Here is a 16,789-nt window from a genome sequence, read left to right on the forward strand (position 1 = left end):
AGCTGGCCCTAAACTGAAGCTGTCACTCACATGTCATGACTTGAAGGGGTCTCTAAAGCTTCTTTTGCTGACCTCACAATATTGAATCATTTAGGCTCTAGGTAACTTGAGTGTATGAAATCCCTCAATCAGAAACTGATTCTCTTGTGTTGAATGTTGCTCTCTCTAAACAATCTCACATGTTTCTAGCTGAAAGAGAAATAACCCTTTAACAGTCACTAACACTTTAGTGTGAACTAGCATATCAACATAGTATGACTTATCTCCAAGAATGGAAAGTTAAGGTTAGGAGTGAATAGAAGAAAGAAACAAAACCCAACTTGGAATGAGACATCCTGAAGAAGGAGGACGCATGCAAATAGAAGAGGGGGGTGGTGGGGGAATGTGCAGCCCAAACCATACATTCTGTTTGTATAACTTTGCCTGGGTCTGTCCCTGCTCTCGTAGAAGGCAATCACCCATCTACTACTCCCATATTTTGTAGTTGCATGTGGCATTTGCTCATTTAAGAACTTTCATTGCAAGAAAAAGATAGATAACCTTATCTTAGAATCATATGGGTACCCCCATAACCTAGCACAGTGCCCGGCTCATATTAGGTGCTCAATAAATATTTGTTAACTGAATAAACCCCAAAGTTCAGTTCATTACCTATCATGTTTGCTGAACTACTTTTTATTTTTTTAACCATGGAAGCTAGTACTGATGAGAACCTTATCTTCTTTTTCTTCATCTCCAGGATGACAAGGAAATTGACCTGGAGCACCTCCATAGACGTGTAAATAGCTTGTGCACAGATGACGACAGCCCCCATAAACAGTTTTCCACCTCGTCAATTGACTTGACCCCTCTGGACATTGACACTTTGCCAACACGACAAGCACTGGAGCAAATCAGTGATTTCAGGAACACTCATATTACCACAACAACCTTTATCCCAGAGCAGATCCAGACTCTTAGCCGCACACTGTCAGCTAAAGCTGCCTCTGGTTTCGCTTTTGGCAACGTGCCTGAGCACCGAACTGGCCCTTTTAGGCACAGGGCACCTAATGGGGGCTTTTTCAGGAGTCCTATCAAAACAATGTCATCTATTCCTTATCAACCAACTCCTACCCTGGGGCTCAATCTGGGTAACGATCCAGACCGAGGCACTTCCATATGAGAATCCAACAAAATCTCTCCACTGTTTCTCTTGTAGGACTCCCTTTGCAAGGAGCAACTGTAAGATTGTGGGACTAACATGGATGTAACTTTTTTTTTTAATCAGGATTATTAGTAACAGTTCTAGTTCTTTCTCTCTACCCTCTCCCTCTTCTCTCTCCTCTACTTCTTTCTCTCTCTTCTTCCCTCTCTTTCCAGACATCTTCTTCTTCCACGTTGTTTCATTACTCAATTTGTTCCCCCAGAAGGTAGTATACTAGGATCCTATTAGACTGCTTTTCATATACTGTACTTCAAGAATAGGAAACATGCACTGAGTATACTAGGAGTATATGCAGGATTAATTTTACATAAAGGCCTCTTCTGTAACATTTCTCTATTTTTAAAACTATAATTGCAATAACTTCAGTCTTTTTACATTCTTCTGCTGCATCCATAAAATGCTCCACTGCTGTCGAGTGTCCTTTGACTATGGACCAAAGGCAACCCCTGCAGTGTTTATAGAATAATTTAAAGACCATTCAGGCCACATAATATGAGAATGCAATTTTGTAGGATTACAAAAAAGCCATTAATATGCCAGTCAAGACTACAGTTAAAACTACTCTTGCACTGCAACAGTGCATATGACCTTTATGTGATTGTACAGTATTAAAAAGGTTTTTTTGCTTATGTACAGTAAACTTTATCATATGGCAGCAGCCTCTATTGTGTTAAATAAATTAGTATCTCATATATACATATATATGCACCTATATAATGTGTATATATATTCAAAGGCGGCCATTGCTATTGCAATTCATTTAATAAAGCTTTAGTTTAAAAAAAAAAAAAAGTATTGTATACAGGAACTATGTATAGTGCAGGGGGTCTTTTCAGTTAGAAAAGGCAGGTTGCTTTAATGTTATTCTGACTCGCATTGTTTGCCAACAGAGAATATTTTATACTTTTGTTATTAAAACATCCAGGGCGATTTAATATTTGTTCCTAGATGTAACTCATTCGAATAGATTTCTGCATTTGTTATTCAGCAATGTATAAAGCTAACCTTGATAATTTTACTTTTAATTAATTATCTAAATGGAAAATGTTGTTAGCCGAACCACATCCACCACAGCACAGAGAGCTCTATCCGAGTTTAGATGTAGATCATTGGAGGTTAATAAATTCTCTTCGAAAGCAGTGAGCCAATCAATACAACTGCAGTTGGGGAGAGATGGGAGCCCTGAAGAAATATTGATGTGGCCTTAATTACTGTCATACATTATCCTAAAGAAGAAAATATAACAACCCTACCGGGCTCTCACCTTCATCCCCTTTTTTATTCAGTTCTATTTGGAGGAGTCATGTATTTTTTACATTAGTGCCAAGTGTGTAGAAGGACGACAACAAAAGCAGTGCCTCTGTGCACAATCCTTTGAAAGTAGCATTCTCACCTTTTAGAAACGTAGAAAGAGTTTTGTTTGTAATCCTTCAATTAAAATGTGGTAAGTAGGAAGCAAGAACTTATCCCGTGTTTTTACGCAGCCATAGACTTACTTTATTCTAATTCATTCCGTGGCTAGGATTGATATAGGAATCAACCTATGTGATTTGCTTTAGGAGAAATTAAAAGATATATTCTTAAGGTATATTATATTTTGATGCTAATTCTGTTCTGGGGAGCATCTTGTCCTGTTACTGTTTTTGTACTAAATTGTCAAATATTGTCTACTGTGTAAGGCAGAAAATTTTCTTATCATGCGAAACCATTTTGTTTCCAGGGTAACAAGTATCTAAGTGCATGCACAACTTGTTTTCCCTTGTAACATCCATGATCTCATTCACGACTCTGATTTTAAAACAAAAAACCTTTACAACAAGCTATATAGGGACATACCAGATGTTGCAGTGATTTTAGCTATCAACAAACTGTTAACCATGTACAATATTTAAAATAGGCCTATTTTGATGTATTGCCTATTATACAAATACACAAACCACTTTTTGAAGGCCTCAGTTATGAGTGACAGAGCTTTCTGTGTATAATTTGTCTAAATAATTTGTCTAATAAAAATGTTTTCTAAACTTGCTCTCCTACCATTGAAGTCTTAACTATACAATTTGAAAATGCTTACCCTCTCACAGATAGAACTGAATTTTTCTAAAAATTTATCTTGAACTAAAGCATAACACACATTAAGTTTTGCTAGAAGAACGATACTATGAATGGCTTTCTAGAAACAGTACCAACTGATGTTCTAAACCAATTCAAGACTGCCTTCTGCTATTAGAGACTATTTGAATCAACGATATATTTGTTTTCCTTTGTGAACATCTCATGAGCACCTTTTTAGGAAAGATTTATCCTGTTTCATGTAAACAATGCAGCCATTATAATAATAGTAGGATGAGGGTTTGTTACTTTTAAAAAAAGTTAAAGGTAATTATTAAACTTAGAATTTGTGTATTAATATTTGCTTTGCTGTTGGGGAAATATTCATTATGCTGAATCTATTAATTTGGAAATTGACTCCCACGTTATTTCTAATAGAGTGTTATTTTCTGCATTTGAACTACCATATTTAATTCTTCTAGCATTTAATTCATTCAATGGAGATATATCTGAAAACATATTCAATTTAGCTTAAAATCTCTACTTTTCTATGATTTTTAAATGTTGAAACTAGAAGGAACTGTAGCAATCTAGACTATTTTACAGATAAGAAAACATAAGATGCTGAGAAGCTGTGACTCGCCCCAATATTTGACAATCTGAGTCTTTTTAAACTCTGCCGTGCGTCAGTCACGCTCACTCAGAGCCTAATCGGTGGTGCATTTGAGGAATGGCTCAGGTACAATGACTCCACCCACTCCTCTCTCGCCAAGCTTAGGCTGCAAAGCTCTAGAACCTTCCTTCCTCTTCGGGGACCACTTAGAGCATCTGATTCACCTTCTCATTTTACAGATGGGAAAGTGAGGACCTCAAGCTGCATCAGGTCGCAGCTAGTGGCGGGACTTGGGGCATCTTGCTTCCACCCTGTGGTACTTCCGTTAGCCCAGTGCTCACCCTGACCCTCACCACTTCCACCAAACTTGCTTATTTCAAAACAAGACAAACATCCTACATACACATACTTTTATTCCACTCAGATGTCAAATTTATTCCATTGGTGAATTATTAAGAGAATTGGTTGTCCCTTTCAACCCCATCAGAAGTTATGTACAGGGTTTTGGTTTAATTCTACATTAGAAAATTGTGAGACCTTCTTTCTTCCTCATACATAATGAACTACAGGCAATTTGTCATTTTCTCAATTATGTTATTTTTCATCTCTTTTAGTTTGGTTGGTTGTCAACTGAATAAATACTTTAAAAAATAGACTTTGCTGGACGGTACTTTGCTTCATCAATTAGAAAGAAAGATGAGAAAAATCAATTTATCCTACATAATACCTTTAAAGCTACAAAATTGGATAACAAATTATAAGTATTCTATAATCAGAATTTTGGGATGGTGAAACACATTTTGAATTATGAGAATAGTAAATGAATCAGAGCTAATAACTTTTGTGCTAGTAAACATAGCTTTTATTCTTAAATATACATCTCATGATAATTGATAAAACACAATGGGCTCACTAGAAATGGGCTTCCCTCTGGAGTGTTTTTATTTCTAAAACTGAATCTTTTATCCAGTCCTTGTGATCAGATATTAATAAATGACTAGTAATTGTGACATTTTATAAAAATCATTTCGATTTTTTTAAAAAACATTTGTTTATTTGGCTGCACCAGGTCTTAGTTGCAGCATGTGGAGATCTAGTTCCCTGACCGGGAATCGAACCTGGGCCCCCTGAGATGGAAGTACAGTCTTAGCCACTGTACCACCAGGGAAGTCCCTCAGCAAATTTTAATAAACACCATCTCATGAGGTAGCATCTATGAGCTCCCTTGGATGGAAATGACTTACCTGACATTGAAAAATTAGGAGATAAAGCTTCTTAGATTTGATAGATATAATTCAATTCTGTTAGTGTTGACTGAAAACCTGTTACGTAAAGCCACAGTGCTAAGCAGTTACACATCACACAGATGAAGACATTTTCACCAATGGGTCTGGATGTGTTCGAGGGCACCGGCCTTTCCTTGTCCCTACTCAACATGCAGGATGTGGGGGCCACCTTACAGACTTTCTAGGGTGGCAGAATTAGTCACCCCAAACCAGTATCTCCTCATGGGCCTGGACAGTCCAGCTGACTGGACCAGTCCATCCTGGAAGTTCTCATGCGCTGACTGAGTCCGCCATCTTAGATTCAGATTCCTTCCACAAGGAAGACTTGGAAATCTCCCAAAATGCCAGACCATGAGGCCAAATTTTCAAAAACATGAAAATCACCCTGAGACACGGGGAAACTGCTGTCTAACCCGTGCTCCTGATCCATAGGACTCGAAGACTGATTCCTTCCCTCAGGCATCCGCATCAGAGTGGCACAGACCAGGGCGCTCATTTTCTGTCCTTGCAGATAATCCCTTGGGATGATTAGAGCACTGTAGACTTTCCAACAACTTGCTTCAGAGGGACCAAACACAAGAAATCTTATTCAGGCTACTCTTCAACTTTCATAAATTTTTATTTGAATTGCAAATAAGGCTCCTAGTTACTGTTCCTGTCTCCTAAGACACAGGATACACCGTGACCTAGGATCCGGATGAAAGTAAAGTGTTTTACAGGCTGCCCACCACGAGGACAGCCTCCAATCCACACACACCCCCAGGAGAACAAAAAAGACGTGGTTTTGTTGCATTTTGCAGAGCTGTACAGAGGCACAGAGCGCCTGCACCACCTAACGATTCAGCCTGCCGTGGGAACAGAAACACTAAATGAGCTGCCGCTGGTTTTCTCACCTGACTTTGCCTACCTTCTTTTTTTCAGTAGCTTTTGTTTGTTTCCATGGAATATTAGTAACAAAGCAAATATTGTTCAAAGTTGATAAATTTTTGCATATCTAAAAGCTCTACCCTAACTTGCTATTACACACCATTTAAGACAAAGGGTCGTCTTTGGACTGATTTTGCGCGTTTCTGGGATTTATTCCCAGTGGAGATGAGAAACTGTTGTGTCTGCACTTGTTACCTACCTTGTGCCACAAACATACCTTTCTGGACTTCGTTAAGAATGAGGCCCCTTTTTCCTTTCGGAAAAACTCTATAGGTTCCAACCTATTGAATTGGCAACATATTTCAAAAGTCTCAAATTGTCTGTAATATGATAGAAAATTCCAAAATTTTTACACTAATTATCATTAATTAAAAACTAAGCTTTCATAGCAGCTATTTCAAAAGAAGAAGCATATGTCACAAAATCAAAGAACAGTAAAATGTCAGAACCAGAGAGGGACAGAATAATAAATACAAATATTTTAATAGGTAATTTTCCTGCCATAAAATTTGAAGTAGAAGTAGAGGCAAACTTTAATTTTTAAAGTTGTTTTATTTTTAAATTGGTGCTATTGAAAATTCTAGGAATCAAGTAGCCTATACTTATGGCTATTTTTAATTTAAAAAATTAAACATCAGTATTGGACAAATTACAGTTTGCTTACTCACTACCCAAAGGGTTCATAATAGGGGGCCTTTAAGAATTATTCTAATGTGAAATAAAATGAGGTTCAATTTGCAAAATTTTAAGTTATATAAAACTTTCCAGAATCATAGCCATTTCATTGAGCAAGGGATACCTCTATCTATTTCACACTAGATAAATAAGGAGTTGATAGGTGATATTTAATTCCTCTTCAGAACTGTGTTAAAATTGACTTTCAAATAGTTAATGCTATTTGAAGTTAATGCTAGCCCTCTGTTAATATCCATTTATAAAAGTTGGCTATAAGACTCATTTTTAGATATCAAAGCACAGTAAAATTAAGCTGAAAATAAAGGTGTCAACGTGCCCAGCTGTTTAGTTTGATTTTTTGTTCTAAAAATAGGTATTGATACCCAATGTGCTGTAGAAGTAACTTCATCTACTTTTGTAGGTGATGTTAGAAAACACTTTGAACATTAGTTGTTAGATGGATTAGAGCCCCGTTATAGGTCTAATTGACATAATTGACACTAGATATCAAATGCAGAACTTTCATTCACACAATGCTTTTAATGAATATAATACTTTTTTCCAAATTAAGAATAAAAATTAAAAATAAGCAGTGCAGACCTTCCAGATTCAATTCTGCATAACCAAGCATTTTAAAACTTATTGCTCACTCACTCAGATTTCTCCATGGAAATGTCATGGTAAAAACAATTGTTCATAATCTGAGCAACACGTGAACAAAATCACCTCTCACACATGTAGCCTTTATAGCTTTTGGTGTGTCCAATTAACATGGTAAGTCCTATACTGCTTAATCACCAATTCATATATATTTAATTCTTTCTTGTTCATCATCATTTAATGACATTTTAATGATGTATTTTTTACTTCATAATAATGATTTCGTGTCTCTTTAAAAAAAATGAGTATTAATACATAGGCTGTAGAGAGAATATTAGGAACAAAACAACCACACAGGATCAATCGGTCCATTGATGGACACTGTCTGAGCACCTACTATGAGCAAGGCACCTAGGACAGAGCTTTCCTAAGTGGTGCACTAAGGCATATTCCTCAGCAGCAGGAGGTGGGAGGTGCTGAGGTATTGGTGCCCGCATCATCAGGGCATAGGGTGGGCCCCTGGCCAAGAGCTCTGCCCATGAGCTGTTTTATTCACTTACACCAAGACTTAGCTAAGACAGCTTCCAAAGCTGGAGAAACAAAATAGACACATTTTAAACTTTGAATAAAAACTCATGGTTTAAGTAACATCAGAAGACAAGAATATGAATTATGATACACAGTACATTTAATTGTCAGATTAGTGCTATCAAGAGAATATTCTATGAGAAGAGAAGAAGAATGAGGCTGTGTGACTTGGGATGGTTTCATGGAGTAAGTAGAAATTTAGCCTAAGCATAGAGGAAAGGTCATGCATGTATGCTAAGTCACTTCAGTCATGTCTGACCCTTTGCGATCCCATGGACTGTAGCTCACCAGGCTCCTCTGTCCATGCAGTTTCCCATGGCAAGTGGGTTGCCATACCCTCCTCCAGGGGATCTTCCTGACTCAGGAATCGAACTGCGTCTCTTATGGCTCCAGCATTGGCAGGCAGTTTCTTTCCAGTGGTAAAGGAAAGGTCAGAAGAATGCAAAAGGGTCTCCCAGTGGAGTGAACAATGCAACCAAAGCACAAGAAAGGGAGAGAATGCCCAGAAGAGCAGTAGCCCGCGATGTATAGAATGTGGTTTCACATCAGGAAGTAGCAGGAAGTGAAGCTGGGATGAGACTATGGGAAGATGCCTATAGACTGGGCACAAGAGATCATACTCTCCTGTTCATTCATCCATTCATGTATTCAGTGTATCATCACTGAGATCCTACTAAGTGCAGGAACTATCCTACGTGCTGGGGATACAGCAGTAAACAAGACAGAAATCCCTGCCCTCATGGCATTTACAATCAACTGAAGGATAAGATGGCTGGATGGCATCACCAACTCAATGGACATGAGTTTGAGTAAACTCCGGGAGTTGGTGACGGACAGGGATGCCTGGTGTGCTGCAATCCACAGGGTCACAGAGACTTGGACACAACTGAGCAACTGAACTGAACTGAAGGATATAACTTATAAGCAGGATAAAAAAGTGAAGCACACTGTCTAATAGATGATTAAGTGCAGTAGAGAAAGACAAAGAGGAGGAGCAGGAAGGCCAGAGTGAAAGTGGGATTTGCTATATATTGAATAAGGTAACCGGGGAGGTCTCCCTAATAAGTCAACATTTAACTGAAGCTTTAAAGCAGCGGTCCCCAGCCTTTTTGGCACCAGGGGCCATTTCACGGAAGACAATTTTTTCACGGACTGGGATAGGAGTAGGGGGACAGTCTCAGGATGATTCAAGTGCACCACATTTATTGGGCACTTTATTTCTATTATTATTACATCAGCTGCACCTGCAGTCATCAGGCATTAGATCCCAGAGTTTGGGGACCCCTCCCTTAAATGGAGTGAAAGAGTTAGTCATGCTGCTCTCTGAGGAAAGAACATCCAGACTTTGGGAACAGCTAGCACAAAGGCTCTGAGGTAGGGTGTATGGGCATGTTTGAAGAACAGTGGGAAAATCAGTGTAGCTGGACCGGAATGGGTGATGGGAGGGAAGGGAGGAAAAGAGCCCAGAGGGGAACACAGAACCCACTTATAAGGCTTTACAGAATGCCATGAGATTTTGGCTTTTATTCTGCGAGAGATGGGAAAATCATTGGTGTGTGTTGAGCACAGGGGAATGTTTGTTACTTATCCAACATGTTGATCACAAAGTCAGAAGTAAATCAATCTTGGGATCAAAGTGCTGCCACTTTCCCACCCTCCCTGGGGCCTAAATATTTGCCCGAAATTCGAGTGTTATGGGAGAGTGACATATGGTGCCAGTTGCTGGCTGTGCCTCCCTTTGAATTTCAGTCCTTGAACCATCAGAAGAAGATTGAAACAGGGCTGGTGTTCACAGAGGCTCATGACAATGGTGTGCTGGTGATCTCCATGGGCATTGGAGAGTCCACTGAAGAATTTAACTGAAGGAAAGATCAGGCTCTTAAAGAGGTGGTTTAAGAAGTTTAAGCTATTAGTGATTCAGGGAATGGAACAGAAAAGAGGCCAGTGGAAACCTTGGGCAATGTAGTTCAGGTGTGAGCTGAGCTCAGTGGTAACTGAAGAAAGAGGTTACAGATGGCAGATATATTTTGAAAGAAGAATTAAGAGAACTTAATGGTTCACTGAATATAGAGTGTAAAAGAGAAAAAGAAATCATATATGACTGATTTTTCAAGGTTAGATGCTAGAAAAGTGGAAATAATTTTATCAGAAAGTGCTGAAGTCAGAAGAATATTTTTTCTTTTTTTAATCTTCATTTTTTCTTAAGTTGGGAAGTTTAAAATAGAAGAAATCATAGGATTGAGAACTGTTTATTTTCCTTTGGTTGAAGCTTGAGTGACAGACTCCTAACTGGTGTGGTGGGGGGAGGGGGACCTGAGGCATTGTCTAGAGTCCATGATTTTTCATCTGCGCTCCCCAGGTGCCTAAGAGTTCTCCTCAAGATTTCTGGGGATGCTGGTCTGCTGAGGTGGGGCCCCCTGGGCTTCAGTCAGAGCTACTTTTGCTCTGATCTCTTTACATATTTGACTTTCAGTGATATTTCCCCCACATTCCGAGTAACACATTACTGACAGGTGACCAAGATTTCAAGTCAGATGTTTTCTGAGGCAACTCACTGCAGCAGTCAACATTTTCCATTGCCTCATTGTTACTCTTGCTTATAGTCTCCCTTTGTATTGTGTCCGAAGTTGCCCCAATTGGTTCTTTAAAATGTTACAGAACAAGCTCCATCCCTTGTTCCTCCATGACACTTATCATTTTGCCCACTTCCCTGGTGGCTCAGATGGTAAAGAATCTGCCTGCAATGCAGTGCAGGATACCCAGGTTTGATCCCTGGGTCGGGAAGATCCCCTGGAGAAGGGAATGGCTACTCACTCCAGCATTCTTGCCTAGAGAATTCTTGCCACAGACAGAGGAGCCTGGTGGGCTACAGTCCATGGGATTGCAGAGTCAGACACAACCGAGTGACTAATTCTTTGACCGCACAGTGAATACCCAGAATTGACCAAACTGTGACACTGTGACAGAGACTCAAATCCCATCATGGCAGCTTGACCCAGAACTAATACCTCCAAAGTCCTAACAGAAGAACAGGCTGGAACCAAGTTCCCTAGCTAAAAAAATTTAGGCTGGCTAGAACAACCATGGAGCAGACATACCTGAATAGAAATTCAAAGAAAATGTTCCAAATACAGGCTTGTCTTTTAAAAGAACAAACTAAAATTAGCCCAAACATTACAAACACCTGCTATGTGAAAGCCAGTGTACTTGGCATGAGTCAAATCAAATACTTGTAGAACTAACTGTGTTTGGTTCCCGTAATTGCTGTGTGCTTTGAGTTCTGAGTCTATTTCAGGAGAGTTCAGAGAGGTCAGAAAGCATCACTAGCACAGTTAAGTGAACTACAAGAGAATAAAAAGTCAGGTCTGAAATAGTCATCATCGCCAATCCTATCCTTTTTGAGTGTTTCAGAGGTGAGCTTTCAACAGGCAGGTGCCATCAAAAAGACTAATTTTGTTCCAGATGTTGTCTGCCAGCTTTATCTCTCGACACTGAGGTTATGATGATGGTTCATTTTTAAGAGGTCAAAGGCGATTTTCCAGGTCTAAGGGAAAAATGCCTTTTATCAAATATAAAACCATAAATTGGTAGTATGTGCCTTTATAAATTTAGAATAACCCTGATTAAGCCTGTTTTTCAAATTGACAACGTAATTCCTCACAATTTGCTCTTGCTCCGGTCTCATTTTTAAAATATAAGCTATGATTCACACACACACATACACGCTAATCTTTCTTTCCTAGAAAACAGCACACAAACTATGTACACAGGTTGTATTAAACATCTACACAGTGTAAGGATTTCAAGGCAGTTGCCCAGACATATATTCTGAATCGCACTAAATGAAATACATGGAATATAGCCTCAGGTAGAATTATTTCAAATGCAGGAAAGTTTAATCCATGTTCATCTCAAAATTAAGTTGCCAATTTCTGCTACAGTTCTTATCCTTTGCAGGCCAATATTTATGTCCTCCTGAGTATAGCAACTATGGCGGGGGGTGGGGATGCGGATGGAGGAGTGGGCATGGCACGGGGGTGGGGCATGCAAACCACATGCCAGACACAGGACTGGGCTCCATACATGTTTTTCACTCGATTCTCATCATATCTCTGCCAACTTGATATTGCTGATGCTAACTGAATAGTTTAAATACAAAACAAACTCATACCCTGTGGACCACAGCAGACTGCTCCTGGGATCAAAGAGAGATGGGAGGGAGAGGACCCTCTTATGATCCCTCAGAGCTGTAAGAAGCTTTGTACACTATGGAGTTTCATAAAAATCAACTGGTCCTCACTAGCTGATATATTTTTGATATAGAAATTTCAAGCGGTAAATAAAATGTTCATAAAAGATGAATATAAATGCCACACACATTATAGTTGCCTAGAAAACATAAACAGATTCTAAGAAAACCCTGCTAGATCGGCATCTACACCAGAGGGCCAATCAAAACCCAGCAAACCTGTCCGTCCTCCCGCCAGTGGTGTGTCAGCAAACTTTCAGGTCCCCTTCTCCTCTTTCTTGGAATTCCTTAGATGGAACCATTAGAAAAACAAACCCCTATTGAGTCAGCTTATATAACGCTCCACCTCTTGACCTCCTTTCTCCAGCCCTACAGCCAGGAGGCAAGTGTAACACACAGTAGAGTCTGTCTGGAAACACGCACGAAGGTCTCCTAAGCATCGCTCTTTTCCAGCTCACCTTGCTCCTACCCATCTTACTAGGGAAATGCACATGATTTCCTAAATCAGGATACTGACTTAGTTTTTTCAAGGTATTTCTGCGGTCCACTAAGCCATGACCAAAGACCCTGGCCAGAAGTCTCTTCTGCCAGAGAGCACTAAGGCAGCCTTCACAGAGAAGCGATATTTGAACCAAGGAGGTAGGATTTTGACAATCAGAGATATGAATGTATGCTGTAAAAGCAATGTGCAAAGAGGAAATGGAAAAATACACTTGATGAGGATTGGACTAGGAATGAAACTATTTCCCTTGAAAGCCAATGTGTGGGGACAGGGGCAGGCAGCGGCTTATGGAGACAGACAGAAGATTAAGTGGTTGGTAGAAGCATTCAACAATTTTATTTTGAGAGTTCATATACATGACAAGATTCTAGGCACTGCAGTACATATAAATCTGCAAGACTTCCAATGCTATTAGGAAGAGATGTCGTGTATATGCATAACTACCACATAAGGCAGAGTATAATGTGTTCCATAAAAGTGACATAATGTATTACAGGAATTCAGAGAAGGGAGAGAAGATTCTCCCCAAGAAACCCTTTTGTTGAAATACAAAATGATTTTAAATGACATATGACATATGATAAGTACTTTAAAATAGTCTGTAATGTTTTCAAATTCAGAGAAAAGCAAGCAAGAAGTTTCTCCAGGGTGATAAAATAGCTTCGTGGAGAAGACAGTTTTGGAACCGGGCTTCAGAAAGAGTATAATTCTCCACAAACATAGAGTAGAGAAAGACATCATTAGGTAAACGGGAAAGATACGATCCAACTCACAGAGGAGAAAAACACAAAGCACGTTTGAGAAAGAGCAAAGCACGTTTGAGAAAGAGCAAATCGTTTGGTTGCAACACATGGCCCATGAAGAGCAGTAAGGACTTAAGACGACGAAGCTATAAACATCAAGCCCAACCACCAACCTAATGTTTGAGTCTCAGCCTGTTCACAATCTATCCCATTTTTGAACATCTGTGAATTTTAGAAATATGACAGTGTTTACAGTCTACTGGGGAAAACAGACAATTTAACAGACAGTGACAATAAATTGCAGTAAGTGCTGTGGTCATGGAAACGCAAGGTGATTTGCAACCCAGAGCGGGAATTGGAAAGCTCCCCAGCTGGGACTCCCAGCTAGACCTGCAGGAAACTGAGAGTTAGCCAGGCAGACGGGACCAAAGTTGTTCACACCAGGTGACCAGCATAGGTACAGACCTGATGCCGGAGGGCAAGATTCGTTCTGGAAACTGCAAGAAGTTCACCGAGCTGAAACTTAGAGGGAAAGGAGACTATCGAGGGATTAAAATGAAGAGGTTGAGGGCTGGCCTGGAAATGCTTCATTAGCGACATTAAAGAATTTGTATTTTTAAGGAATAAAGTTCTAGGCAACACGAGGGAGCCATTAAAGATGTCAGAGTGGAGAAGTGGCCTGATCATATAGACTCATTCGAGCTGCCCTAGGAGAAAGTTTTGGAGAAAGACAAGATCTGAGAAAGGTGGACCAGTAGGAACCTCGTGTGGCAATCAAGGTGGAGTCCTTGTGTCTGGTAGTAACAGCAGGAAAGGTAGGAGGTAGAAAGGTTCTAGAGAGAGTTGTTGCAGGAATGGGTCTGAGTTTGGGATTAGGGTATTTCTGAAGTATTTAGTGCAGGTGGAATCATGAGACTTTACAAAATCATCCAAGGAATAAGTGGGTCTAGTTAGCAGAAAATAATATCTGGACATAGAACCCTGAGGAAGATCAACATTTGATCAAAAGATGGAAGGGTATACTGCCTAAACAATCAAGGAAGAAAGCTATTGGAGCGAGCGGTCTCAGAAGTTATGGAAAGAGAGTGTTTGGTGGACAGTGGCCAATATTGTCAGGTGCCACTCAGAGAAGGAAAGCACCCATTAGAATTAGCAACGTGAAGGTTCTCCCAATCACGGCAAGAAGAGTGCTCAGGAGACTGAGGGAGCTGAAACCAGACTGCAGTCAGAGAAAGAGTAAGTGGAAGGGTAATACACTTTCTTCCAAGGAATATGGTGATGAAAGAGAGGAGGGGAAAGGAGCTGTACCCAGAGGAGAGACTAGGATCCAAGGAGGATATTTATTGCCAAGACAGGAGAGACACATTTAAATGCAAGAGGAAGGAACCAGGATAGAGGTCAATGTTGAGAGTACAGTGCTGTGCTCAGTCGCTTCAGTCACATCGGGCTCTTTGCGACCCCATGGACTGTAGCCCGCCAATCTCCTCTGTCCGTGGGATTGTCCAGGCAAGAATACTGGAATGGGTTGTCGTGCCCTCCTCCAGGGGATCTTACCAACCCAGGAATCAAACCCATATCTCCAGCATCTCCTGCATTGCAGGCAGTTTCTTTATTCACTGAGAGTACAGTAGCAAGCAGGGTATTCAAATGACAAAAAGAATTGGATCCAGGGCATAATTCATTTTCAATAGGAGAAGGGATATACATTTTACTGTAACTGCATGAGAGGGCGAAAGGATGAGTGTGAATGCAGGTAATGTCTAGGCTCAGTAGCAGGTTTTAGTGAGAGCTCTGTCGGATTCCAGTTTTTTTATAAGATAGAGGAAGCAAATCATTGGTGAGGGTCAGGTGTCATCTATTTTAGAAGAACAAGGAATGGAGGGACCATGAGAGCAACACAGTCGGACTGGCATTCAGCTTTGAGGGCTCATCTGAGGTTAGAGGCCACCATATGGTCTGTTTAGTCGTGAGTTTTTTCCAGTCATTCTCAGCAGCTTCTGTTTAGCCACAGGGAGATAGAGTTGGATTTAACCACAGCTGTAGATTTTACCTAGGTTATGAATAAACAGCAGTGATGACTCAGTGTAGTACTACAAAATGTTCATCTAAATGGGGTGTCCCAGTGGCATAGGATGTACAGAAGGAAGCCATATTAATTAGGGTAAGTAGTGATACTTGGTGTAAAAAAACTCCCTCTTCCAAACTGAGTGGCTTAATACAATAGACTGTTTTTCACGCCTATAAAGTTCAAAGACAAGCAAAGGGTTGTCTTCCATGTGCTGCTTTAGGAGGGGGTTCCTCCTATCCAGTGACTCTCATGCCCTGGGAATTTGGACCCCCAACCCCACTCCCAGGGAGGGACTTTTGCATCCGGCTGGCAGACCAAGTAGGGAGAGAACGCAGAGGATTCTGGAGTTTTAATGCTCTGGCTCTAGAGGTAGCCCTCACCATGGCCACTCACAGCCCACTGGCTTACCACAGGGTCGCGTGGAAACAGTTTCACTAAGCATCTGCCCTCACTGCCATAGAGGCACAGAGTCAAGTTAGGAGGTTTCATAGGCTTGAGACTGAACAAGACAAAAGGTAGTCCAAACGAAAATGAACGCACAATGATTTTTCTGAGAAAATTAGTAGAATTGGTGATTACATAGTTCAAGGATGATAAACAAGGTTCTGTGTAAAGCATGACATAAAAAGGAATTATGAGGTTAAATCCAGGGTCAAAAACAAAATAAAAAAAAAAATCCAGGGTCAGTGAGACCTACCCAAACCATCCTAATTAAAGATATGACCCCTTCCCCCAACATTTTCCATCTCCTCTTACATGGCCCAGTTTGTTTTCATTTTTTTATATATCCTTTTTTTTTAATTTTTTATTTTGTATAGGAATAGACAAAAGCCTGGTGTGCTGCAGTCCATGGGGTTGCAAAGAGTCAGACACAAATGAGCTACTGAACAATAGCAACAACATAGGGATATAGCCGATTCACAATGTTGTGATGTTTCAGAAGAATAGCAAAGGGACTCAGCTGTACATACACATGCACCCATTCTCCCCCAGACTTCCCTCCCATCCAGGCTGCCACGTAACACTGAGCAGCATTCTGTGTGCTGCACAGTCGGTCCTTGTTGGTCTCCCATTTTAAATACAGCAGTGTGTACATCTCCGTTTGTTTTCATATCACTTATGACTTACTATGTCCGTGTACCACCACTAGGTAATTTACTGATCTGGTAGAGTCTTTCTCCTTCTGCTCTAATGTGAGCAGGGATTTTTCAGTATTATTTTTCAGTTTCCTCAGTGCCTGAAACAATGTCTGGCAGAAGGATGGTCATTCTTGAATGACCGA

At 40.3% G+C, this 16,789-nt stretch overlaps 1 protein-coding gene across 2 annotated transcripts in view; it reads left to right on the top strand.

The window, feature by feature from the left end:
* GRID2 (glutamate ionotropic receptor delta type subunit 2) overlaps positions 1-16,789 on the top strand; it is a 1,632,436-nt gene that overhangs the window by 1,592,702 nt on the left and 22,945 nt on the right. Inside the window, exon 16 of one of the 2 annotated variants that reach the window (XM_086406551.1) lies at positions 740-3,228. The exons of the other annotated variant lie outside the window; for it this stretch is intronic. Within the exon in view, the coding sequence (XP_086262677.1) occupies positions 740-1,162 (423 nt within the window). The 3' untranslated portion in view covers positions 1,163-3,228. Of the gene's footprint in view, positions 1-739; positions 3,229-16,789 lie in introns of those variants that run through there. 2 annotated transcript variants of the gene reach the window in all.

Source organism: Bos grunniens, chromosome 6 (genome assembly GCF_055505025.1).
Source record: "Bos grunniens cultivar Pamir isolate PY7600 chromosome 6, Bosgru_T2T1.0, whole genome shotgun sequence".
NCBI lineage: Eukaryota > Metazoa > Chordata > Mammalia > Artiodactyla > Bovidae > Bos > Bos grunniens.